Raw genomic sequence first — 27897 nt, forward strand, 5'->3', positions numbered from 1 at the left:
ATTTGTGCATGTGGGCAGAGGTATGGCATGATGCCAGAGGCATGGTTACATTTTGGGGGAATTTCTTTAAATAATTATTAACCGCTTCTGATTTTATCTTGTGTCTGTGCTCTCGTGTTTGTTGCATTACTCTGCAGTATTTGAGCTCCTGACAGGATGTGTGCGCGCTATCTTGGATTTGTGCTTCTGATTTGGTTTGCAGGAGTGACGCATGGTAAGAACATTTAATTCACTTATTGTTATTTGAATACTTAAAAAACACATTTTTTAAAAGTGCATTTTCCTCTAGTTGCTTACTTGTTTATCACTTTTTCAGCACAAAATGCAAAGGCCTGCAAGGCTCCTGTGCTGAATGGGGGTTATTTTGTCCCTGAAGAAGACATTTACGGTCATGATGCAGAGCTCACTTACGCTTGTGATTCTGGACTGAAACCAGTGGCGGAGGGTTGGTGGGCGACAAGCAAATGTGAAAATGGGAAATGGGTTGATAAACCACAGTGTATAGGTAAGTGTTCAGTAATATCTCAACAAATTTGTTTGAGTTAGACGCTACAAATAAGCAGGAGTGCGAACTTTATTCAATGCATGTGTGACCATCGGTTAGCTGTTCATTAAAAGAACAATGTGGAGTGATGCTGTTGTATGAAAGAAGTAATGCATTCAGTTTTAAGCCATGAAAAGTTATGTTTGCTTGATAGCTTAGTGTGAGTCTGACGGGGGTGATATTACTTTCTTCTGTTTACAGAACAGAGTCCTAAATCAGAACAGTCGAGGAGCGTGTCAGGATACATTTCACTGTGTGTTGTAGTCGTATAACTATGCATGTGACAAATAAAGAATCTTGAATCAATTAGAGGACAAAAATAATATGAAAACAAGTAAAATACAGTTTAAAGAAAGTCATCAAACGAGTTTGTTGTTTGTTTTTTATTTTCTTCAGATGAAAACGCCTGCCTGCCCCCAACAATACCTCATGGAAAATATAATAAAGCACAAAAGGGTTGGTACAAAGAACAGAGCTCTATTTTGGTACAATGTGACAATGGATATGTACTCGAAGACAACCGTAGATCCACGTGTAGAAATGGAACCTGGACCTCTTTGCCTGTCTGTGAGAGTAAGTCTGCCGGATCCCACACAAACAAGTCACTTTCTCACCACCTTCATCAGTCGGCTTGTAGTGACAGGTGTGCTTTTTTTGTTCCTCACAGGAAGGAAAGATTCATGCAGTGAGCCTCCAAAAATCTCTCATGCAGTCATAATTCATCGATACCAGGAGGTGTTTTCTGCAGATTCAGAAGTGAAGTATGAATGTGAAGAAGGTTATACTCAAAAGGGCAACAATATCATCGTTTGTGAACATGGACAATGGTCTGCAGGGCCAACATGCAGTAAGTGTGTAAAAAATACCCTTTAATTTTATTTTTTCTCACCTTTCTCAAACCTAAAACAATGTTACAAAAGTGTATAAGGAACCAGTTTCTGTATGTACGTTCATCAGCAGAGATTCATGCACAGCATGTGTAGAAACTGAATTATTGGCATTTGAAATTGCAGTTGCACTTTGGGACGGCTTATTGTTTACTTTTTCCTGGTGCAGGTTGATCAAATGTTGCAAAATGACAAATGACTAACCTGCAAGAATATTTATTTCTGCTTATGACAATACAAATGAACCCTGCAATCCAAAACAAACAAACAAACAAACAAACAAAACAAAAACTTCCTAATAAATACAACAAGGTCTCACTAAAATGAAAGTGGAAAAGATAAAAATCCATATAATTATATAAATGCAGTCCAGGTCTCAGAGACATTCAACTTTACTTTGGCAACAGTCTGTTAGCATCATGACAGGACAGATTTACTTTTTTTTGTCTTTTTTCTTTTTTTATACATGGGCTGCTTAGTTTTTATAGGATGACAACCACACCTTTTCTCAGCAGTAACTGAAATGATGTAGGACTTTTGTCTTGTTTGAAAATTTGTATAAAATTTGAGAATAAATCTGATAGGATTGCCACTGTTACCTGAATTGTGCTCTGAATTAATTTTCATTTGCAAGTCAGCAGGTAAACAACAGTTTATGTGACAGAGCACGTTAACATTAAAGCTTTTTGCTTTTAAGCTGAATAGTCTCAGTAATATCTGTGGTTCTACAGACGAATCATCAGCAGATCAGGGACACCCTGCATCAGACGAAGACGTCCAGCCTGAGGGGGGAGGTACATTTTTAATCATTTTGTCCCTCCCCCTCATCTCTGTGTTTGTGTATACTTTGTATCTAAAGCATGTTTTTTACTTAGACAGAAGAGAAAGTGGAGCAGGCAGTGGTAAACAACCGGAGGGTAAGTGAAGCATATTAATTAGTGGATCCAGTCATTTCATCTCTTAGACTGTTGCAACATTTTTGGACAGTAATTTATTTTTGACTCTCATTTTTGATTTAGAAACGAGACTTGCAAGACAAGCATTAAAAAAGAAAACGGCAACTAGTAAATTTTGAGCACTTAGTAGATTATTTGGCTTCAGTTTTCAGCCCAACCCTTACCCCAGATCTGAGGAAGCTCCAAATTATCATCTCATTACTATCCATCTTAATAAAGCAGCCCTCCATGCTTCCAACCCATTACATTTTTACACAGATACCTGAAGGAAAACCTGAATAAAACTGACGCCTAAATGAGTAGGTTAAAAATATGAACTGTTGCTGTTTGTGCTGTGACCTCTTCTTGTCACCAACCAGGGGGAGGAATGGGCACAGGACACCATGACCCTGCTGTCAGTGGAGGACAACCTACAGGTGGAGGTAAGTTTTAAACATAAATCAGACATGAATGAGTGTGTATTTGCCTTGCAGTCCAATGTCTCTATAAAGTATATGCAGCATGTACCATGTAACTAAAGAGTTATCTGTTCTCATCAGGCAGCGAAACTACTGGACATCAGGGAGGTACAGCTGGCAGCAGGACTCATTTACATGTCAAAGAAGTTTATAAAGTGATGCTGACTGATGTGTTGTCTGTATATGTACGTTATCTGCTCTGTCTCCTGCAGGATCTTCTAGCACCTCTGACTCAAATAACAGAGACAGTAGACCCATACTGATGAATGGTAAGTTGCTCACAACCTTTTCCACTTAATCAGCATATACATCAAATTCAGTTTATATATATTTAATTTAGTTTTTTGATTGACAACAAGCAGCTGGATTGGAATTAGAAGCCAGCGTTAACGAATGAATGAATGAATGAATTGTTGATCACTGCAAAAATAATTGATGTTGATTGGTTGGGTAAGTTGTACAGGAATTCAAAGATTTGGAAAAATTAAACAGCTGAGTACACAATGATCATTTTGTTACAGTCACTTTCTTTTATTTTAGTTCGGTCGTGTGGAGCCCGCCCATACATCGAAAATGCTGTAATTGTGGAAGAAGGTCCAATGTATTTGAAATACCAGTGTACAAGTTATTACAGACTAGTTGGTCTAGACACTGTGAGTTGTTACAGTGATGGTAGCTGGTCTGAACTACCCACGTGTGAAGGTATGTAAAAATCAGTTATCATCCATAAGTTTATTAAAAGTGTTCTTTAAAATTCTTCTTATGTTTGTTTTTCCTGTTGTTGTTTTTGCAGAAGCGTTCTGTGTAATGGATCCTGCTAGAAGTGCTGGTTATGGTCTTGTAGTAACTCAATCTGAATACATAAGGGAAGGAGAGGCAAAGGGTTTTCATTGTACTACAAGAGGCTTACATGCCTTTGTTTGGTGCACTAACAGAAAAATAGTTTTGACCAGATGTAAGTATATAAATGATATCTTTATATTTTAACTTGGTTCCCTTTGAGTTTTGTTTTTTACTTTAGCAGCTAACACATATGAAAATGTCTTCTCTGGGATCTGATTCACAGACAAGAGGAATAGTGAATACCAATGAAGTAACTTCAACAAATGTTAATATGGAATAAAAGTAAAACATGAGGAATAAAAGCAGTCTGGCTCTTTAAGAACAGAGAGGATTTTCCTCTGTAGGTTTATCTTTCAATGCAGTGAATCCGTCCTCACTAATAAAGTTTATGGATCTGAGCTTCTAACTGACAAACTCACTGCTTCTTGTTTAGGTTGTAGTGACTATGGACATCGATATTATGTAAGTGTTATTCTTTGATTTAATTTTAAACAAATACAGCTCTTTTGAAATAAACGTGCTTGTTTTTTTCACTCACCTCTTGTTTGTTTGTTTGTATTTTAATCAGGATGATTGCAGAAGATTCAGTTAACCCAACTGACAACACGACCTTTCTGAAACTCTTCAGCCAGAACCTGCAGAGCAACAATGAAACACGTTTCTTTTCTTTGTACAGTTTTGGGGCTGATTGTTCTTTAAACACCAAACTGTCCATAAATGATTTGAACTTTTCATGCACTCAGTACATGATGTGTACACTGAATCCATAAAGTGTTGATGGCTGGCTGAGGTCTGAATTAAATGTTTCATCATCAGAGACGTCTTTGTATTGCTTTGTCTACTAACTGTGTAGAACAGTTCTTTTACTATGTACATCAAAATATTATTTAATAAATAACAATAATGGAAACACTATAGTGAGCACACAAGCACAAGTTCATTGATTTGTTTAACACTTCACAATGGTGTTGGCTTTGGGTAGTGACCGAAAGAATGAGACTGTGGATACAAGCTGCAGAAAACAGCTTCCTTTTACACACAGTGTGAAATGTACAAGCATGAAGATGCAGTAAGAGCATGGGGAGATATTTTATTTTAAGTCAGCATAAAAATAATCTCAGGAAATAATTTAAACAGATATTATTAACACATTTATATTTAAATACTGATATTTAGTAGATATTTGTCCAACTGATATTTAGGTTTAAAATGTCAAAAGTCTGTGACGGCACAAAACCCTCATTTGGTGTCCTGGTCCAAGAAACACACAAGAAACAGGAGCAGAAGATTTGATGAACTGACCAACAGACACACAGAAAGTTCTTATTTCCAACCCAGCATTTGAGCCAAGCCCAAAGATTCTTGTGATTCACAATATCAAAAGCAGAAAGCAGCTAATGTCCAAAAGAATGAGGGCTGTGATATCTGCTGAATCTAATGTGAGTCACAAATAATTGATCACCTTCAACGAAGCTTTTTCAGGACTATGAAAAGCTCTGAAGTCTGACTGAAATAGTTGCTGTATCTCATTTGAGAAGAAGTAATAACAAAACCACTTTTCCCAACACTTTTGACATGAACTTACAATTTGTAATTTTTGTTAACAGGACAACGATTTCTTGGACTCAGCATAAAGGTTGAATTTTTATGAGTAAACCCTGAAATACAGTGTTGTTAAAACATGCAGCAACAGTACTGTGAAAAAGTATTTTCATATTTTAATATTCAACAAAGATAGCCTGAGTAAATACAAAATCCAGTTTGTAAATGATGATTTCATTTATTAAGGGATATAAAGCTATTCAAACCCACCTGCCCCTTTGTGAAAAAGTAAAAGCAATTAGATCAGATTAGATGATTGGACTGGAGCAATGATGTCAGCACTGACTAGGACACTGAAAAACTGGAAGTGATGTGATGAACAGACTAGCAGCCAAACAGCCAAGAAAGCAGACAGATGAACGCTTACAGATCGTCCTTACTGAACTTACACATAAGCTTCATAATAACGTAGGTGTCAGTATACAAATGTAAAATGAGTCTTGAGGAAACTGTTGTTGTGAATTGAATTAAATTGAACTGAATTAATACGTCACAACTGCAGACAGACTGATGACCTGTCCAGGGTGTATCCTTCTCTCACCCTTGGATCGGGCCCAGCACCTCCTTTCTAATCATAACATGGCATCGTCATTCATTATTCTATGTTCTCGTTGTGCTGCTACCTTCGCAAATTGGCTTCAGTTTGGTTTTCATTTCATATTTTTCATATCATGGCAGCCTCTGAGTCCTGCATTTGGGTCCTAATGAATAAGCTCACAGTGACTAAGATGGAGAAATTTTTCACATTTTAGTTTTGCATGTGCTAAATGCCAGGACTGACAAGGATGCCTCCTGGGTGAGGTGTACCGGGCATGTCCCAACGGATGGAGGCCCTGGGGCAGACCCAGGACACACTGGAGAGATTATATCTCTCACCCTGGCCTGGGAACACCTTGGCACCTTGGAACACCCCAGACAAGGTGGAGGAGGTGGCTGGGGCGAGGAAGGTCTGGGCTTCTCTGCTGAGGCTGCTGCCTGCACTTCACTGAAATTATTACAGCGCATCTTGAAGGGCAGCTGAAGAAATAAGAAACAAGTGTATATCTGTTTTTTAGTTGTTTTTTTTTTTGTGTGTACTGCATTTGTCCACAATGCAGTGAAAAATAGATTTGTGACATTAAAGTTTTAAACTTATGGCTGTTAAACTGTGGCCTGTTAAAGTGTCACAGTGACTGAGTCCCTACTTGAACTTTTTCTAAAATAAACTCGGCCACAGGTGTATAAAATCCAGCACCCAGACGTCTACAAACATTTGTGGAAGAATGAGAAACTCTCAGGAGCTCAGTGATACGATAGGATGTACCACCCGTGCAACACGTCCAGTTGTGAAATTTCTTCACTATTAAATATTTTACAGTCAGCTGTTATTGGTATTATAACAAAGTGGAAGCAACTGGGAACGACAGCAACTCAGCCACAAAGTGGTAGACCACGTAAAAACACAGAAGGGGTCAGCAAATGCTGAAGCACATAGTCAGCAGAGGTCACCAACTTTCTGTAGAGTCAGTTGTTACAGACCTCCAAACTTCATGACGGCTTTAGATCAGCTCAAGAAAACAGCACGTAGAGGCTTCATGGAACAGGCTTCTTATTAGAAAAGGACTGTGCACCAGTGCAGAAAGCAAGGTCCATAAAGACATAGATGAGCGACTTTGACCTTCACAGTCCTGACCTCAACCTGACAGAACACCTTTGGGATGTATTAGAGCAGAGAATATGAGTCCGGTCTTACACCTCCATTCACCTCAATGTTAGCCTAGCAATTTAATGCTGCGCACTTAAAATAAAATGGTGGAGTAATGTGACTTTATTTACCTCACCAAGGGGGCAACTGCATCACTTTGACTTCTTGCATTAATCCTCACATTAGAGTCATGTACACAGTGAATATATCACCCACATTATCATTGCTTCTTACTACACAGATATATGTTTCTTACAGTCATTTCAAGTAGTGTGTAAACATTGATGTAAACCATAAAAAATGTTAGAAATGTAAGATATACTTTTAGAAGCAGCTGAATAAATTACACAATCAGGTCAAACATACGACCTCTGATCCATCGAGTCCGGGAAATGACTTTGAAATTTGGACAGTAAATAGTTTTATTGATTTGATGTTTCAAAGTAAATGATTCTGGTTGGTTTCAGGGAAAATGCTCAGAACTGCTCCAAACATACGAACCAATGTGTAATGAATAAAATCAATGAAAAATAGATGTTGCTGAGATTTTTCCCATATTTCTTTTCTTCATGTTTAAAAAGAACCCTAATAAAAAAAATCTGACCACATATTTGAGTAAACGTTTGTGGGAAAACGGTGTTGTTTTCCCTGTGTTTTCTCAAAAGTTGTTTTGAATGTGTACGAACTTTTTTCCATCCCACAAAATGGGAAGGGCCGAGATGATTGCACAAACTTTTGGGTGACAGTTGTGATCAGCAGCTGGTTCTCATGTGGATTACCTTTAACTGCTGGTGCTGCTTTGTTGTTGGACGATTTAAAAATGTGCATCAAATATTTTGCATTTGCTCTTCTTTGGTTTCCTGGAGTGCTGCACGGTGAGAACAACAAGTAACTTCACAGACAAACATTTACGCTGGTTGATAATGTTTTGCACTTACTTCAGTGTTGTGTTTCAGCACAGAGCACCACACAGGCCTGTGATGCTCCCACACTGGACGGTGGCTTCTTTGCCCCAAAGCAAGAGACTTACTCTCACGGCACCAAGCTGAGCTACACCTGCAACGAAGGACGTCAGCTAGCAATGAAGGGTTGGTGGGCAACCAGCACATGTCACAATGGAAGATGGTCTCATCAGCCACAGTGTATAGGTAAGTCCTGCAAATAGCTCTTCTTTCTTTTCTTGTTTGTCTTGGTTGAAATATTTTCACACAGATTTCATCAGACGTAAGGTAGAATGAACTCCTTTTTACTTTATGTGACTTTTAATTTAATGCCAACATCAGTTTAAAATTCTAATTTATCAAATTATTTTTTTTTTTGTATTATGTGTTTCACCCACTTAAAGAAATCTGGTCGCCTTCTTTCCAAGATCCTTAAACTGCTAATCTTAAAAGTAGAGAGGTCTGTCTCCTCAATCCAAACTGGGAGCTGGTTCCACAAAAGAAGGGCCTGATAGATGAAAGTGCTGCCTCCCATTCTACTTTTAGAAACTTTAACTCTTTATTTAAGACCGTTTATGTCAGAGGAGGAGTTTCAAATGTAATTCTGCATTTTAAAGGAGCCAATAAAGGGAAGATGATATGATGATAGTACTCTTGCTATAGCAATTTGGATTAACTGCAAACTATCTGTAAGTATCTGGTTAGACACCACAGTCTGCACACTATGATGAAAATTATTGGTCAACAAAATTAATGCAGAACAAATTTGAGAAGAAGGCTGTTAAAAAGGGCATTTTATGTAATTTTTTTTCAGGTCCTCACTGTATTTTGATCCATGACTCAACACAGAAGAGTTTTTATGATTAGTGTTTAAGGATTGTAAGTTTTGTGGGTTTGATCCTGTGGATAAGCTACAAACAAACTGCCCTGCTCTGGGATTAATAACGTTTTTGAGTCTAAATCTAATTTTACAGAAAGCATGAATGCGTGCAGCGTGCCTCCTAAAATCCCCCATGCAGTCATCGTTCATCAGGACTACCAGGAAGTGTTTGCTGCAGGTTCAGAAGTGCAGTATGAGTGTGAAGACGGATACACTGCAGAGGGAGCACACAACAAAAAATCTGTTTGTACACAAGGAAGCTGGACACAAGGCCCGACCTGCAGTAAGTGGACAGTGTGCCAATATGAAAACTTGTCATTAGTTAAAATTCTTGACACACTATAACATAATGTTATAATAATACAATAGCCATGTAGTATAGATCAATGGTGTGGCTTGATCTTCACAGAAAAGCATTTAAGCACCATTATTAACAAGTTTGTAACAATAACTCCTCTCAACCTGCAGGCATAGGAAGCATTAAACCATTTATTTATTCTCTTTATAAAATATATATACAGTATAGCAATGTTTTGAAAACACTCATTCACACATCTTTCTTTATTTTGACTGACAAACAAGACTTGCAAATCGTTGGTTAATTTTCAGTGACAAGGGTGATGTGCAGAAACTATAGAGGTATAAAGCTGATGAGCCAAACCACGAAGCTGTGGGAAAGAGTGAAGCTAGGTTAAAAAGAGAGGTGGCTGTCAGTGAACAGCAGCACGGCTTCATGCCAAGAAAGACTGTTTACTTTGAAAGTGCTGATAGAGAAGTATAGAAAAGGTCAGAAGGAGTTACACTGAGTCTTTGTGCATCCAGAGAAAGCAGACGATACAGTGCCAAGAAAGGAACTGATAGTGCAGGTGGAAAAGTGAAGATGCAAGGAGTAGAAGTAGTAGCAGAGATACCTTGGGTCAACCAAAGTAACAGACGGTGCACAAGCCAAGAAGAAGAGAGCATGCAGGGTGGAGTGGGTGGAGATGACTGTCAGAGGTGAACTGTGAAACCAGCTCTGAGGTATGATTTAAAGATGGTGGCACTGATAAAAAGACAGAAAGTGGAAGTGGCATCAGAGTGGATTTTCATCAGGAGTGACCAGGAACAAGATTAGAAATGAGTCCATCAGCTCAGGTTGTTCAGTTAGGACATAAAGTCAAAGATGCAAGGCTGAGATGGTTTGGACATGTGCAGAGGAGGGATAGTGAAGATATTGGATAAAGGATGTTGAAGATGGAGCTGCCAAGCAGGAAGAAAGGAGAAAGACCTCAGCTCATGGATGTGGTGCAAGAAGTGATGCAGAAGGTTGTTGTGACAGAAGAGGATACAGGGGACAGGATGATTCACTGTGATCACATATCAGGGAGGTACAGCTGGCAGCAGGACTGATTTATAAGTCAAAGAAGTTTATAAAGTGAAGCTGACTGATGTGTTGTCTGTATATGTACGTTATCTGCTCTGTCTCCTGCAGCATCTTCTAGCACCTCTGACTCAAATAACAGAGACAACAGTCTTATACTGATAAATAGTAAGTTGCTCACAACCTTTTCCACTTAATCAGCATACACATCAAATTCAGTTTATATATTTAATTTAGTTTTTTGAATGACAACAGGCAGCTGGATTGGAATTAGAAGCCAGCGTTAATGAATGAATGAATGAAACTTGTTGATCACTGCAAAAATGATTATTTTTGATTGGTTGGGTAAGTTGTACAGGAATTCATAGATTTGGGAAACTAAACTGCTGAGTACACAATGATCATTTTGTTACAGTCACTTTCTTTAATTTCCAGTTCGTTTCTGTGGAGCCCGCCCATACATCGAAAATACTGTAATCGTGGAAGAAGGTCCAATGTATTTGAAATACCAATGTAATGGCTTTTACAAACTAGTTGGTCCAGACACTGTGAGTTGTTACGGTGATGGTAGCTGGTCCAAACTACCCACCTGTGAAGGTATAAAAAAATAATTTTCACTTCAAAAGCTTATTAAAAATACTACCTAAAAATTCTTCTTCTGTTTGTTTTTACTTGTTGTTGTTTTTGCAGAAGCGTTCTGTGTGGTGGATCCTGCTAGATATGCTCGTCATGGTCTTGCAGTAACTCAATCTGAATACATGCGGGAAGGAGAACAAAAATATTTTCCTTGTACTGAAAGAGACAAATTTATCTATGTTCGGTGTGCTAACAGAAGAATAGCTTTGGCCAGATGTAAGTATATATCTCTTTTATCTCTTTACATTTGAACTCTTCAATTTTCTTTTTTCCTTTAGCAGCAAACATGTATGAAAATTTCTTCTCTGGGACCTGATACACAAACAAGAAGAATAGTGAAAGAAAAATAAATAAATGAAATCTCCCACACAGGAACATATTGAAATAGAAACCTAACATTGCTGATTTGTTAAAAGCTGCAGCTGATGTTTGTCTATAGGAATGACACATTCACTTCATGTTGTAGTATGTAGAGTTGTCCCCAGCTTCCAACAGCCAAACTCATCTGCCTGCCTTTGTCCCAGCACATCACACAAAGCAGGAGATTCACTCTTTATCACAGGAACAAAGTGATTTACTGTGCAGCATCTTCTTTCCACACTTGTTCCAGTTGTCCCCAAATCACCACAAAACAGTTTGTTATGGTTACAAAACCTCAAAAACATCAATGAAATAACATCAACAAATGTTAATATGGAATAAAAGTAAAACATGAAGAATAAAAGCAGTCTGGCTCTTTAAGAACAGAGAGGATTTTCCTCTGTAGGTTTATCTTTGAATGCAGTAAATTCGTCTTTACTAATAAAGTTTATGGATCTGAGCTTCTAACTGACAAACTCACTGCTTCTTGTTTAGGTTGTAATGACTATGAACGTCCATATTATGTAAGTGTTATTCTTTGACTTAATTTTAAACAAATACAGCTCTTTTGAAATAAACATGCTTGTTTTTTTCACTCATCTGTTGTTTGTTTATTTGTATTTTAATCAGGAATATTGTGGAGTATTTGGTCAACCCAACTGACAGCACGACCTTTCTGAAACTCTTCAACCAGAACCTGCAGAGCAACAATGAAACATGTTTCTTTTCTTTGTACAGTTTTAGTGCTGATTGTTCTTTAAACACCAAACTGTCCATAAATGATTTGAACTTTGAATGCACTCAATACATGATGTGTACACTGAATCCATAAAGTGTCGATGGCCGGCTGACGTCTGAATTCAATGTTTCATCATCAGAGACGTCTTTGTATTGCTTTGTCTGCTAACTGTGTAGAACAGTTCTTTTACTTTGTACATCAAAATATTATTTAATAAATAACAATAATGGAAACACTATAGTGAGCACACAAGCACAAGTTCATTGATTTGTTTTACTTCATGATGGTGTTGGCTTTGGGTAGTGACCGAAAGAATGAGATTGTGGATACAAGCTGCAGAAAACAGCTTCCTTTTACACAAAGTGTGAAATGTACAAGCATGAACATGCAGTAAGAGCATGGGGAGATATTTTATTTTAAGCCAACATGAAAATAATCTCAGGAAATAATTTAAACAGATATTATTAACACATTTATATTTAAATTTGTCCAACTGATATTTAGGTTTAAAATGTCAAAAGTCTGTAATGGCACAAAACCATCATTTGGTGTCCTGGTCCAAGAAACACACAAGAAACAGGAGCAGAAGATTTGATGAACTGACCATCAGACACAGAGAAAGTTCTTATTGCCAACCCAGCATTTGAGCCAAGCCCAAAGATTCTTGTGATTCATGATATCAAAAGCAGAAAGCAGCTAATGTCCAAAAGAATGAGGGCTGTGATATCTGCTGAATCTAATGTGAGTCACAAATAATTGATCACCTTCAACGAAGCTTTTTCAGGACTATGAAAAGCTCTGAAGTCTGACTGAAATAGTTGCTGTATCTCATTTGAGAAGAAGTAATAACAAAACCACTTTTCCCAACACTTTTGACATGAATTTACAATTTGTAATTTTTGTTAACAGGACAATGATTTCTTGGACTCAGCATAAAGGTTGAATTTTTATGAGTAAACCCTGAAATACAGTGTTGTTAAAACATGCAGCAACAGTACTGTGAAAAAGTATTTTCATATTTTAATATTCAACAAAGATAGCCTGAGTAAATACAAAATCCAGTTTGTAAATGACGATTTCATTTATTAAGGGATATAAAGCTATTCAAACCCACCTGCCCCTGTGTGAAAAAGTAAAAGCAATTAGATCAGATTAGATGATTGGACTGGAGCAATGATGTCAGCACTGACTAGGACACTGAAAAAGTGGACGTGATGTGATGAACAGACTAGCAGCCAAACAGCCAAGAAAGCAGACAGATGAACGCTTACAGATCGTCCTTACTGAACTTACACATAAGCTTCATAATAACGTAGGTGTCAGTATACAAATGTAAAATGAGTCTTGAGGAAACTGTTGTTGTGAATTGAATTAAATTGAACTGAATTAATACGTCACAACTGCAGACAGACTGATGACCTGTCCAGGGTGTATCCTTCTCTCACCCTTGGATCGGGCCCAGCACCTCCTTTCTAATCATAACATGATTAGTCCATCAGCTCAGGTTGTTCAGTTAGGACATAAAGTCAAAGATGCAAGGCTGAGATGGTTTGGACATGTGCAGAGGAGGGATAGTGAAGACATTGGACAGAGGATGTTGAAGATGGAGCTGCCAAGCAGGAAGAAAAGAGAAAGACCTCAGCTCATGGATGTGGTGCAAGAAGAGATGCAGAGGGTTGTTGTGACAGAAGAGGATACTGGGGGCAGGATGATTCACTGTGATGACATATTAGGGAGGTACAGCTGGCAGCAGGACTGATTTATAGGTCAAGGAAGTTTATGAATCAGATATGAATGAGTGTGTATTTGCCTTGCAGTCCAATGTCTCTATAAAATATATATAGAATGCACGATGTAACTAATGAGTTATCTGTTCCCATCAGGTAGAGAAACTACTGGACATCAGGGAGGTACAGCTGGCAGCAGGACTGATTTACACGTCAAAGAAGTTCATAAAGTGAAGCTGACTGATGTGTTGTCTGTATATGTACATTATCTGCTCTGTATCCTGCAGCATCTTCTAGCACCTCTGACTCAAATAACAGAGACAGTAGACCCATGCTGATGAATGGTAAGTTGCTCACAACCGTTTCCACTTAATCAGCATACACATCAATCTCAGTTTATATATTTAATTTAGTTTTTTGAATGACAACAGGCAGCTGGATTGGAATTAGAAGCCAGCGTTAATGAATGAATGAAACTTGTTGATCACTGCAAAATTGATTGATGTTGATTGGTTGGGTAAGTTGTACAGGAATTCATAGATTTGGGAAACTAAACAGCTGAGTACACAATGATCATTTTGTTACAGTCACTTTCTTTTATTTTAGTTCGTTTCTGTGGAGCCCGCCCAAACATCGAAAATGCTGCAGTTGTGGAAGAAGGTCCAATGTATTTGAAATACCAGTGTAAAAGTTATTACAAACTAGCTGGTCCAGACACTGTGAATTGTTACAGTGATGGTAGCTGGTCTGAACTACCCACCTGTGAAGGTATATGAAAATTAATTTTTACTCCAAAAGTTTATTAAAAATGTTCTTAAAAATTCTTCTTCTGTTTGTTTTTACTTGTTGTTGTTTTTGCAGAAGCGTTCTGTGTGGTGGATCCTGCTAGATATGCTGGTTATGGTCTTGCAGTAACTCAATCTGAATACATGCGGGAAGGACAAGAAAAATATTTTTCTTGTACTGCAGGAGACAAATTTATCTATGTTCGGTGTACTAACCGAAGACTAACTTTGGGCAGATGTAAGTATATATCTCTTTTATCTCTTTACATTTCAACTCTCTCAGTTTCCATTTTCCTTTAGCAGCAAACATGTATGAAAATTTCTTCTCTGGGATATCTGTGAAGGTTATCAGTCATCCAGGTCATCGTAGTCTAAGGAGCTTTCCTTAGAGCTTCCCAAGACGCCTTAACGCCCACTCACATCCTGGGCCTTTTGACCTCAGGAAATCACATGATAGGGTGGGGCTAGGTTTCACAATGAGCTCACCCGAAACCTTGGCTGATAGTGACCTACACCCGTTTTCACACCTTGGTTCATGTGATTAGGTAGAGGATCATCAGGGGGTCCATTTGTCCCTCTTTGGAGGGACAGTCCCACAGGGCTTAAATCCGGGACTCTCCATCATTTGACCCTAGAACTGAAGAAGCTTCTTGAATAAGAGGTGAAACGTCTTCAAGCAACTTAAAGAAGTCCAGGCGCTTTTCTTTCCAAGCTCCTTAGACTCTTCTCTGGGATCTGATTCACAGACAAGAGGAATAGTGAAAGAAAAATAAATAAATAAAAATTTCCCACACAGGAACATATTGAAATTGAAACCTAGCATTGCTGATTTGTTAAAAGCTGCAGCTGATGTTTGTCTATAGGAATTGATGGGTCTGTCTAGCACAAACCCCTCGCTGGAACAATCAGAGACACTTCTACTACAATGGCAAAAAGCATTGGACACCAGGCAGAGCTCTTTGTGTGATCTCGTGCACGAGGGAGAGAACTGTGACGAGCGCTGCTCCTGGCGCTCGAACCCCAGTTGCTCTCAGTTAGCTCCCTCGTACTACTGCTCTTTATTGAGGTTTCATGAATATGCATAGGTTCATTAACATATGACATCTTACACAGGCATACATGTGAACAAAGAGTACCTTGTCTGTGTGGACGTATAGGCATCCGTGTGTGTGTATGTGTGTACATAGGTGTGTGTGGGGGGTCAAAATGTGACCCTGTGAAGACTCCCCAGACCTGCTGGTACCAGGAGTCCAGCGGTCCACCTAAACAAAGGGCTCTTATACTTAAACAGATACAGAGTAGGTGTACAGAGAAGGTACGACTTCTCTGATGACCTTAGGATGCGTGTGTATGCCAGAGCACTCTGGAAGGCACACAGAGTCTTTGCAGACTACTAAGGATCAAACATCCTATCAATATGCAATCAATTATATAACTCTAAGCATATATGAGTATATATTTCTAAGCATAAATGACAATCCACAATATAAACCTAACAGGAATGACACATTCACTTCATGTTGTAGTATGTAGAGTTGTCCCCAGCTTCCAACAGCCAAACTCATCTGCCTGCCTTTGTCCCAGCACATCACACAAAGCAGGAGATTCACTCTTTATCACAGGAACAAAGTGATTTACTGTGCAGCATCTTCTTTCCACACTTGTTCCAGTTGTCCCCAAATCACCACAAAACAGTTTGTTATGGTTACAAAACCTCAAAAACATCAATGAAATAACATCAACAAATGTTAATATGGAATAAAAAGAAAACATGAAGAATAAAAGCAGTCTGGCTCTTTAAGAACAGAGAGGATTTTCCTCTGTAGGTTTATCTCTGAATGCAGTGAATCCGTCCTCACTAATAAAGTTTATGGATCTGAGCTTCTGACTGACAAACTCACTGCTTCTTGTTTAGGTTGTGATGGATATGAACTTCAATTATATGTAAGTGTTATTCTTTGGTTTATTTTCAAACAAATATAGTTTCTTTGAAATAGATGTGCTTGATGTTTTTCACTCTGCTGTTGTTTGTTTGTTTGTGTTTTAATCAGGAATATTGCAGAAGATTCAGAGAACCCAACTGACAACACGACCTTTCTGAAACACTTCAGCCAGAACCTGCAGAGCAACAATGAAACATGTTTCTTTTCTTTGTACAGTTTTGGGGCTGATTGTTCTTTAAACACCAAACTGTCCATAAATGATTTGAACTTTTCATGCACTCAATACATGATGTGTACACTGAATCCATAAAGTGTCGATGGCTGGCTGACGTCTGAATAAAATGTTTCATCATCAGAGACGTCTTTGTATCGCTTTGTCTGCTAATTGTGTAGAACAGTTCTTTTACTTTGTACATCAAAATATTATTTAATAAATAACAATAATGGAAACACTATAGTGAGCACACAAGCACAAGTTTATTGATTTGTTTAATGCTTCACGATGGTGTTGGCTTTGGGTAGTGACCAAAAGAATGAGACTGTGGATACAAGCTGCAGAAAACAGCTTCGTCTGAAGGTTGGCTGAACTCATTTTTACAGATGAGGTGATGATACTCCAGTATCAATGAGAAACGTGTCTAAATTGCCCCTCGGGGATAAATGAAGTCTTCTGAATCTGAATCTGAATAGACACACTGGTCCACTGTTACACAGTTAACAGTTGTCACAGTTAGGTTGACATTTTGAAACAGTCTGTGACGGCACAAAAACCCTCATTTGGTGTCCTGGTCCAAGAAACAAACAAGAAACAGGAGCAGAAGATTTGATGAACTGACCATCAGACACTGAGAAAGTTCTTATTTCCAACCCAGCATTTGAGGCAAGCCCAAAGATTCTTGTGATTCACAATATCAAAAGCAGAAAGCAGCTAATGTCCAAAAGAATGAGGGCTGTGATATCTGCTGAATCTAATGTGAGTCACAAATAATTGATCACCTTCAACGAAGCTTTTTCAGGACTGTGAAAAGCTCTGAAGTCTGACTGAAATAGTTGCTGTATCTCATTTGAGAAGAAGCAGTGACAAAACCACTTTTCCCAACACTTTTGACATGAACTTACAATTTGTAATTTTTGTTAACAGGACAACGATTTCTTGGACTCAGCATAAAGGTTGAATTTTTATGAGTAAACCCTGAAATACAGTGTTGTTAAAACATGCAGCAACAGTACTGTGAAAAAGTATTTTCATATTTTAATATTCAACAAAGATAGCCTGAGTAAATACAAAATCCAGTTTGTAAATGATGATTTCATTAAGGGATATAAAGCTATTCAAACCCACCTGCCCCTGTGTGAAAAAGTAAAAGCAATTAGATCAGATTAGATGATTGGACTGGAGCAATGATGTCAGCACTGACTAGGACACTGTGAAAAAGTGGACGTGATGTGATGAACAGACTAGCAGCCAAACAGCCAAGAAAGCAGACAGATGAACGCTTACAGATCGTCCTTACTGAACTTACACATAAGCTTCATAATAACGTAGGTGTCAGTATACAAATGTAAAATGAGTCTTGAGGAAACTGTTGTTGTGAATTAAATTAAACTGAACTGAATTAATATGTCACAACTGCAGACAGACTGATGACCTGTCCAGGGTGTATCCTTCTCTCACCCTTGGATCGGGCCCAGCACCTCCTTTCTAATCATAACATGGCATCTTCATTCATTATTCTATGTTCTCGTTGTGCTGCTACCTTCGCAAATTGGCCTCAGTTTGGTTTTCATTTTATTTTTTTCATATCATGGCAGCCTCTGAGTCCTGCATTTGGGCCCTAATGAATAAGCTCACAGTGACTAAGATGGAGAAATTTTTCACATTTTAGTTTTGCATGTACTAAATGCCAGGACTGACAAGGATGCCTCCTGGGTGAGGTGTACCGGGCATGTCCCAACGGATGGAGGCCCTGGGGCAGACCCAGGACACGCTGGAGAGATTATATCTCTCACCCTGGCCTGGGAACACCTTGCTGTTCCCCCAGACAAGCTGGAGGAGGTGGCTGGGGCGAGGAAGGTCTGGGCTTCTCTGCTGAGGCTGCTGCCTGCACTTCACTGAAATTATTACAGAGCATCTTGAAGGGCAGCTGAAGAAATAAGAAACAAGTGTGTATCTGTTTTTTAGTTGTTTTTTTTTTTGTGTGTACTGCATTTGTCCACAATGCAGTGAAAAATAGATTTGTGACATTAAAGTTTTAAACTTATGGCTGTTAAACTGTGGCCTGTTAAAGTGTCGCAGTGACTGAGTGCATACTTGAACTTTTTCTAAAATAAACTCGGCCACAGGTGTATAAAATCCAGCACCCAGACGTCTACAAACATTTGTGGAAGAATGAGAAACTCTCAGGAGCTCAGTGATATGATAGGATGTACCACCTGTGCAACACGTCCAGTTGTGAAATTTCTTCACTATTTCATATTATACAGTCAGCTGTTATTGGTATTATAACAAAGTGGAAGCAATTGGGAACGACAGCAACTCAGCCACAAAGTGGTAGACCACGTAAAAACACAGAAGGGGTCAGCAAATGCTGAAGCACACAGTCAGCAGAGGTCACCAACTTTCTGTAGAGTTTATTGTTACAGACCTCCAAACTTCATGTCAGCTTTAGATCAGCTCAAGAAAAGCATGTAGAGGTTTCATGGAACAGGCTTCTTATTTGAACAGGACTGCACACCAGTGCAGAAAGCAAGGTCCATAAAGACATAGATGAGCAACTTTGGCCTTCACAGTCATGACCTCAACCTGACAGAACACCTTTGGGATGTATTAGAGCAGAGAATATGAGTCCGGTCTTACACCTCCATTCACCTCAATGTTAGCCTAGCAATTTAATGCTGCGCACTTAAAATAAAACTCCATGAAATGGAGTAATGTGACTTTATTTACCTCACCAAGGGGGCAACTGCATCACTTTGACTTCTTGCATTAATCCTCACATTAGAGTCATGTACACAGTGAATATATCACCCACATTATCATTGCTTCTTACTACACAGATATATGTTTCTTACAGTCATTTCAAGTAGTGTGTAAACATTGATGTAAACCATAAAAAATGTTAGAAATGTAAGATATACTTTTAGAAGCAGCTGAATAAATTACACAATCAGGTCAAACATACGACCTCTGATCCATCGAGTCCGGGAAATGACTTTGAAATTTGGACAGTAAATAGTTTTATTGATTTGATGTTTCAAAGTAAATGATCCTGGTTGGTTTCAGGGAAAATGCTCAGAACTGCTCCAAACATACGAACCAATGTGTAATGAATAAAATCAATGAAAAATAGATGTTGCTGAGATTTTTCCCATATTTCTTTTCTTCATGTTTAAAAAGAACCCTAATAAAAAAAATCTGACCACATATTTGAGTAAACGTTTGTGGGAAAACGGTGTTGTTTTCCCTGTGTTTTCTCAAAAGTTGTTTTGAATGTGTACGAACTTTTTTCCATCCCACAAAATGGGAAGGGCCGAGATGATTGCACAAACTTTTGGGTGACAGTTGTGATCAGCAGCTGGTTCTCATGTGGATTACCTTTAACTGCTGGTGCTGCTTTGTTGTTGGACGATTTAAAAATGTGCATCAAATATTTTGCATTTGCTCTTCTTTGGTTTCCTGGAGTGCTGCACGGTGAGAACAACAAGTAACTTCACAGACAAACATTTACGCTGGTTGATAATGTTTTGCACTTACTTCAGTGTTGTGTTTCAGCACAGAGCACCACACAGGCCTGTGATGCTCCCACACTGGACGGTGGCTTCTTTGCCCCAAAGCAAGAGACTTACTCTCACGGCACCAAGCTGAGCTACACCTGCAACGAAGGACGTCAGCTAGCAATGAAGGGTTGGTGGGCAACCAGCACATGTCACAATGGAAGATGGTCTCATCAGCCACAGTGTATAGGTAAGTCCTGCAAATAGTTCTTCTTTCTTTTCTTGTTTGTCTTGGTTGAAATATTTTTGCACAGATTTCATCAGACAGTAAGGTAGAATGAAACACTTTTTTATTTTATGTGACTTTTAATTTGATGCCAACATCAGTTTAAAATTCTAATTTATCAGATTTTTATTTTTTTAAATGTGTTTTACAAACTTAAAGAAATCTGGTCGCCTTCTTTCCAAGATCCTTAAACTGTCCTGACCTGGATGACTGAGAACCTACACAGACACAATGAGCATAATAAATCCAAAGGCCTCGTATAGAGAGCCTGTTTTTACTGTCAGTGTGATAGAGTGTCCTCACTGATCAGGAGATAATAAAGATATAATTGTTAGAATTATGACTGTCAAAAAGACTACATTTTATGTTAACTTTAAAAAGAATATAATATTGATTACATGTCAGAATCAAAAGAAAATTCCGACACTGCTGATTTTTATTCAAAATTTGATTGAAATCTATGTGAAATTTTAAAGATATTTTACCTCTTTTAAAAAGTAATAAGGTGCAGCAAACATTCTTCAGAAATTGTGGCCATATTAACATGTTAGTATCACCTAACACAACTGCTGCAGATTTGCAGATTTAACATTGAATGATGGGACCCAAAGTGTGCTGAGAAAACATCAGCAGCCTGAATCATGGATCCATCCTGCCTTAGATGGAAAATTAGTGATGATAAGAAGAGTTAAAGCATCACAAAAACAATTCTGATTAATGGAACAGCTGAAAGAAATGTGGGAACTTTTGAATAACACTGAAGTCTTCTTAAGTTTTCTAGTGGCTTCAGAACAACAATAGGATGATGACCAGCGAGTAAGACTTGGGAAGGAAGAATTCATTATTTTACTGGAATGGTGGGGAGAGAGAAGAAAGGACGACATAAAGAGACGAGGACAATGAGAGAGAAAACAAAAGATTTAGTACTTACAGCAGGAACAGGGAGCGAAAAGTGGTGACAAAAGAATAAAAGTTCACATCACATGAAATTCTCCAGCAGCCTAAATCTAGTATGTGAGGAGAGGAGTTTCAAATTTAATTCTGCATTTTAAAGGAGCCAATAAAGTGAAGATGATACAGGAGAAGTATGATGGTTCTTTCTAGTCCCTGATAGTACTCTTGCCGCAGTATTTTGGATTAACTGTAAAGTATCTGTAAGTGTCCGGTTAGACACCACAGTCTGCACACTATGATGAAAATTATTGATCAAACACATTAATACTGGTGAACACAGAACAAATTTGAGACCAATGCTGTTAATAAGGGCATTTTATGTAGTTTTTGTTTTCAGGTCCTCACAGTTTTTTGATCCATGACTCAAAACGCAAAAGTTTTTATGATTAGTGTTTAAGGATTGTAGGTTTTGTGGGTTTGATCCTGTGGATAAGCTACAAACAAACTGCTCTTCTCTGGGATTAATAAAGTCTTAAACTAATTTTACAGAAAGCATGAATGCGTGCAGCGTGCCTCCTAAAATCCCCCATGCAGTCATCGTTCATCAGGACTACCAGGAAGTGTTTGCTGCAGGTTCAGAAGTGCAGTATGAGTGTGAAGATGGATACACTGCAGAGGGAGCACACAACAAAAAATCTGTTTGTACACAAGGAAGCTGGACACAAGGCCGACCTGCAGTAAGTGGACATGAATTAAAATTCTTGACACACTATAACATAATATTATAATAATACAATAGCCATGTAGTACAGATCAACTGTGTGACTTGATCTTCACAGAAAAGCATTTAAGCACCATTATTGACAAGTTTGTAACAATAACTCCTCTCAACCTGCAGGCAGAGGAAGCATTAAACCATTTATTTATTGTCTTTATAATATATATATATATATACCTTAAAGCAATGTTTTGAAAACACTCATTCACACATCTTTCTCTATTTTGACTGACAAACAAGACTTGCAAATCGTTGGTTATAGAACAACATCATTTAGTGAGCCACAAAAGAAATACAAATGAAAATTGGAGGTGGACTCAACCTGTTCAACCATGCAGTAGCCTGGGAGAGAAACAGAATAGGAATAACCTTAAAGCAAGCACTGCTGATTTGTTAAAAGCTGCAGGTGATGTTTGTCTATAGGAATGACACATTCACTTCATGTTGTAGTATGTAGAGTTGTCCCCAGCTTCCAACAGCCAAACTCATCTGCCTGCCTTTGTCCCAGCACATCACACAAAGCAGGAGATTCACTCTTTATCACAGGAACAAAGTGATTTACTGTGCAGCATCTTCTTTCCACACTTGTTCCAGTTATCCCCAAATCACCATAAAACAGTTTGTTATTGTTATAAAATACCAAAATTAAACAATGAAGTAACTTCATCCATCCAAACATTTTCTTCTGCTTATCCTGGGCCGGGTCGCGGGGGCAGCAGCCCAAGCAGAGAAGGCCAGACCTCCCTCTCCCCTGCCACCTACTCTAGCTTATCCAGGGGAACACCAAGGCGTTCCCAGGCCAGCTGAGAGATATAATCTCTCCAGCGTGTCCTGGATCTGCCCCAGGGCCTCCTCTCATTGGGACATGCATGGAAAACCTCACCCAGCAGGCGCCCAGGGGGCATCCTTGTCAGATGCACGAACCACCTCAGCTGGGTCCTTTAGATGTGGAGGAGCAGCGGCTCTGCTCTGAGCCCCTCCCAGATGGCTGAACTTCTCACCTTATCTCTAAAGGAGAGGCCAGCCACCCTTAGGAGGAAGCTCATTTCCACCGCTTGTATTCGTGATCTCGTTCTTTCGGTCACTACCCACAGCACGTGACCATAGGTGACGTTAGGGGCGTAGACCGCCGGTAAATTGAGAGTCAAACACATTATTTCTGGTCAACGCAGAACAAATTTGAGAAGAAAGCTGTTAATAAGGGCATTTTATGTAGTTTTTGTTTTCAGCTCCTCACAGTTTTTTGATCCATGACTCAACACGCAAAAGTTTTTATGATTAGTGTTTAAGGATTGTAGGTTTTGTGGGTTTGATCCTGTGGATAAGCTACAAACAAACTGCCCTTCTCTGGGATTAATAAAGTTTTATACTAATTTTACAGAAAGCATGAATGTGTGCAGCGTGCCTCCTAAAATCCCCCATGCAGTCATCGTTCATCAGGACTACCAGGAAGTGTTTGCTGCAGGTTCAGAAGTGCAGTATGAGTGTGAAGATGGATACACTGCAGAGGGAGCACACAACAAAAAATCTGTTTGTACACAAGGAAGCTGGACACAAGGCCCGACCTGCAGTAAGTGGACATGAATTAGAATTGTTGACACACTAAAACATAATGTTATAATAATACAATAGCCATGTAGTACAGATCAACTGTGTGACTTGATCTTCACAGAAAAGCATTTAAGCACCATTATTGACAAGTTTGTAACAATAACTCCTCTCAACCTGCAGGCAGAGGAAGCATTAAACCAATTTTTTATTCTCTTTATAATATATATATATATATACCTTATAGCAATGTTTTGAAAACACTCATTCACACATCTTTCTTTATTTTGACTGACAAACAAGACTTGCAAATCGTTGGTTATAGAACAACATCATTTAGTAAGCCACAAAAGAAATACAAATGAAAATTGGGGGTGGACTCAAACCATGCAGTAGCCTGGGAGAGAAACAGAATAGGAATAACCTTAAAGCAAGCGCATGTGTATAGTGTTGTGGAGGTGAAGAGAGTGTCAGACAGGGTCATCGGTGCATATTTTCACAAATTTGATGTCAGAGGAATGAAGTGGTAGAAAGTGTCCTTTGGAAGGAGGAGTATAGGAAACAAAGGTGGGATGAGGAGGTGCTGATAGCTATGTTGTTAAAGAGAACAATACTGAAGGACAGATGGTAGATTTTGAGAGAAAGATGGAAATGGCTGTGGTGAACACATTTGAGGAAGACGGAGGAACACAGGGTGACATAAAAGTGGATGAAGGTGCACACAGGTGGAATTTGCAGGTGCAGTCTGAAAATCTAAAATAACTCAAGAAGAGCAAGAGAGTGAAGAAAGACGCAAGAACTGAATGGGGGAAGCTTCAGAATGAAGAATGATGTGCAGAGTTCAGGGAAGAAATGAGACTCTGTAAAATCAGAAACAGTGTATTGGTACTAATTTTCAGTGACAAGGGTGATGTGCAGAAAGTATAGAGGTATAAAGCTGATGAGCCAAACCACGAAGCTGTGGGAAAGAGTGAAGCTAGGTTAAAAAGAGAGGTGGCTGTCAGTGAACAGCAGCACGGCTTCATGCCAAGAAAGATTGTTTACTTTGAAAGTGCTGATAGAGAAGTATAGAAAAGGTCAGAAGGAGTTACACTGTGTCTTTGTGGATCCAGAGTAAGCAGACGATACAGTGCCAAGAAAGGAACTGATAGCGCAGGTGGAAAAGTGAAGATGCAAGGAGTAGAAGTAGTAGCAGAGATACCTTGGGTCAACTAAAGTAACAGACGGTGACAAGACAAGAAGAAGAGAGCATGCAGGGTGGAGTGAGTGGAGATGACTGTCTGAGGTGAACTGTGAAACCAGCTCTGATGTATGGTTTAAAGATGGTGGCACTGATAAAAAGACAGGAAGTGGAAGTGGCATCAGAGTGGATTTTCATCAGGAGTGACCAGGAACAAGATTAGAAATGAGTCCATCAGCTCAGGTTGTTCAATTAGGACATAAAGTCAAAGATGCAAGGCTGAGATGGTTTGGACATGTGCAGACGAGGGATAGTGAAGATATTGGACAGAGGATGTTGAAGATGGAGCTGCCAAGCAGGAAGAAAAGAGAAAGACCTCAGCTCATGGATGTGGTGCAAGAGGAGCTGCAGAGGGTTGTTGTGACAGAAGAGGATACTGGGGGCAGGATGATTCACTGTGATGACATATCAGGGAGGTACAGCTGGCAGCAGGACTGATTTATAAGTCAAAGAAGTTTATAAAGTGAAGCTGACTGATGTGTTGTCTGTATATGTACGTTATCTGCTCTGTCTCCTGCAGCATCTTCTAGCACCTTTGACTCAAATAACAGAGACAGTAGACCCATGCTGATGAATGGTAAGTTGCTCACAACCTTTTCCACTTAATCCACATATACATCAAATTCAGTTTATATATTTAATTTGGTTTTTTGAATGACAACAGGCAGCTGGATTGGAGTTAGAGCCAGTGTTAATGAATGAATGAATGCAAACATTGATTAATTTTGATTGGTTGGGTAAGTTGTACAGGAATTAATAGATTTGGAAAACTAAACAGCTGAGTACACAATGATCATTTATTTACACTCACTTTCTTTTATTTTAGTTCAGTCGTGTGGAGCCCGCCCATACATCGAAAATGCTGTAATTGTGGAAGAAGGTCCAATGTATTTGAAATACCAGTGCAATGGCTTTTACAAACTAGCTGGTCCAGACACCGTGAGTTGTTACAGTGATGGTAGCTGGTCTGCACTACCTACTTGTGAAGGTATATGAAAATTAATTTTTACTCCAAAAGTTTATTAAAAATGTTCTTAAAAATTCTCCTTATGTTTGTTTTTATTTGTTGTTGTTTGTGCAGGAGCCGTCTGTGTGGTGGATCCTCTTAAAGAAAATGGTTGGCTTGTAATAACTAAACCTGAATACATCCAAGAAGGACAAGAAAAATATTTTTCTTGTATTGCAAGACGGACATATATCTATATTCGGTGCAATAACAGAAGACTGTCTGTGACCAGATGTAAGTATTTATCTCTTTACACCTTAACTCTATCCTTTTCTATTTACCTTTAGCAGCAAACATGTATGAACATTTCTTCTCTGGGATGTCTGTGAAGTCATCCAGGTCATCGTAGTCTAAGAAGCTTGGCAAGCTCCTTAGATCTTCCCAAGATGCCTTAACGCCCACTCACATCATGCGCCTTTTGACCTCAGGAAATTACATGATAGGGTGAAATCTTGGCTGATTGTGACGTACACCCGTTTTCACACCTTGGTTCATGCGATTAGGTAGAGGATGATCAGGGGGTCCATTTGTCCCTCTTTGGAGGGACAGTCCCACAGGCTTAAATCTGGGACTCTTCACCATTTGAACCTAGAACCGAAGAAGCTTCTTGGATAAGAGGTGAAACGTCTTAAAGCAACTTAAAGAAGTCCAGACACTTTTCTTTCCAAGCTCTTTAGACTCTTCTCTGGGATCTGATTCACAGACTAGTAGAATAGTGACAGCACATCACACAAAGCAGGAGATTCACTCTTTATCACAGGAACAAAGTGATTTAGTGTGCAGCATCTTCTTTCCACACTTGTTCCAGTTGTCCCCAAATCACCATAAAACAGTTTGCTATTGTTACAAAACACCAAAAAAAAACCCCAATGAAGTAACTTCATCCATCGATCCATTTTCTTCCACTTATCCTGGGCCGGGTCGCGGGGGCAGCAGCCCAAGCAGAGAAGGCCAGACCTCCCTCTCCCCTGCCACCTCCTCCAGCTTATCCGGGGGAACACCAAGGAGTTCCCAGGCCAGCCGAGAGATATAATCTCTGCACTTGGGGCAGGGTCTCCTAACTTCAACAAATTGTCACAATCTGGTTGTAGGGACTCAGGCGCAGAGCGGTTAGACGTCTCCAAAAACAGTTTATTTACAGCACCAGTGCACAGTATATACAGTGAAGGGAATCCAAAACTCCAGGGAATCACAGGGTAGCTCTCTCATACTCGCTCACGTCTTCTTGCCCACACTCACACACGTTCACACGGCAGGGAGGTCACAGGTCCGAGGAGGAAGGTCTGAAGCAGAAGAGAAGGGAAGTCACAAACTAATCACGAATCACGAATACTAAGCACAAGTTTGCAAAAGCTGTGAGAAACACTAGCGTCAGTAGTACAATCATCCAGCGATGAGAGGATCTGTGTTCCAGCCTCAAATAGTGCTCCCGGTGATGACAGGTGATTGTTGTCAGGTGTGTGGGCCAAGGGCGGGAGCCCACAGTGAGCTCCGCCCAGGCAGAGAGGGAGAGAGAGAGAACCGAAACAGCACATGTAGCCTTGTGGAGCCGGCCGGGCAGGCACGGAGACCATGACACAAATGTTAATATGGAATAAAAGTAAAGTAAGAATAAAAGCAGTCTGGCTCTTTAAGAACAGAGAGGATTTTCCTCTGTAGTTTTATCTTTGAATGCAGTAAATCCGTCTTCACTAATAAAGTTTATGGATCTGAGCTTCTAACTGACAAACTATCTGCTTCTTTTTTAGGTTGTACTAAATATGAATATCGTCATAATGTAAGTGTTATTCTTTGATTTATTTTCAAACAAATATAGTTTCTTTGAAATAGATGTGCTTGATGTTTTTTACTCAGCTGTTGTTTGTTTGTTTGTTTGTGTTTTAATCAGGATGATTGCAGAAGATACAGAGAACCGTTCGGACTAATTTTCTGAAACTCTTCAACCAGAACCTGCAGAGCAACAATGAAACATGTTTCTTTTCTTTGTACAGTTTTGGGGCTGATTGTTCTTTAAACACCAAACTGTCCATAAATGATTTGAACTTTTCATGCACTCAGTACATGATGTGTACACTGAATCCATAAA

At 39.1% G+C, this 27897-nt stretch overlaps 1 protein-coding gene and 1 long non-coding RNA gene across 10 annotated transcripts; both read left to right on the top strand.

Moving 5' to 3' along the window:
• LOC100706310 (complement factor H) lies at nt 1-27897 on the top strand. 9 transcript variants are annotated; one of them, XM_025900408.1, is made up of 17 exons: nt 1-20; nt 138-214; nt 317-505; nt 941-1117; nt 1212-1391; nt 2163-2225; nt 2307-2348; nt 2747-2809; nt 13774-13800; nt 13905-13940; nt 17094-17100; nt 17899-17907; nt 24438-24442; nt 25632-25793; nt 25887-26045; nt 27560-27588; nt 27700-27897. In XM_025900408.1, exons 2-17 carry the CDS (start codon nt 157-159, stop codon nt 27742-27744), a joined length of 1251 nt encoding a protein of 416 aa, XP_025756193.1. In that variant the 5' UTR covers nt 1-20; nt 138-156; the 3' UTR covers nt 27745-27897. The 9 variants fall into 9 exon arrangements, with proteins under 9 accessions (XP_025756193.1, XP_025756194.1, XP_025756198.1 ...); XM_005458026.4 differs by lacking the exons at nt 13774-13800; nt 13905-13940; nt 17094-17100; ... (4 more) ...; nt 27560-27588; nt 27700-27897 and adding exons at nt 2927-2953; nt 3058-3114; nt 3386-3547; ... (3 more) ...; nt 10240-10249; nt 16476-16671 and having other exon boundaries at nt 2-20; XM_005458027.4 differs by lacking the exons at nt 13774-13800; nt 13905-13940; nt 17094-17100; ... (4 more) ...; nt 27560-27588; nt 27700-27897 and adding exons at nt 3058-3114; nt 3386-3547; nt 3639-3800; ... (2 more) ...; nt 10240-10249; nt 16476-16671 and having other exon boundaries at nt 2-20.
• Nucleotides 19875-21949, top strand: LOC106098823 (uncharacterized). The gene is made up of 3 exons (XR_003214937.1): nt 19875-20036; nt 20118-20309; nt 21789-21949. It is a non-coding gene; the product is annotated as an uncharacterized LOC106098823 (long non-coding RNA).

The sequence above is a fragment of the Oreochromis niloticus genome, linkage group LG18 (genome assembly GCF_001858045.2).
Source record: "Oreochromis niloticus isolate F11D_XX linkage group LG18, O_niloticus_UMD_NMBU, whole genome shotgun sequence".
Taxonomy (NCBI): domain Eukaryota; kingdom Metazoa; phylum Chordata; class Actinopteri; order Cichliformes; family Cichlidae; genus Oreochromis; species Oreochromis niloticus.

Bases quoted from the DNA above. Each gene is read 5' to 3' on its own strand.
- LOC100706310 (XM_025900409.1), top strand. From the start codon at position 157: ATGTGTGCGCGCTATCTTGGATTTGTGCTTCTGATTTGGTTTGCAGGA. The intron at 215-316 runs GTAAGAACATTT...TCACTTTTTCAG, and splicing joins GTTTGCAGGAGTGACGCATG to CACAAAATGCAAAGGCCTGC. The intron at 27,589-27,699 runs GTAAGTGTTATT...TGTTTTAATCAG, and splicing joins AATATGAATATCGTCATAAT to GATGATTGCAGAAGATACAG.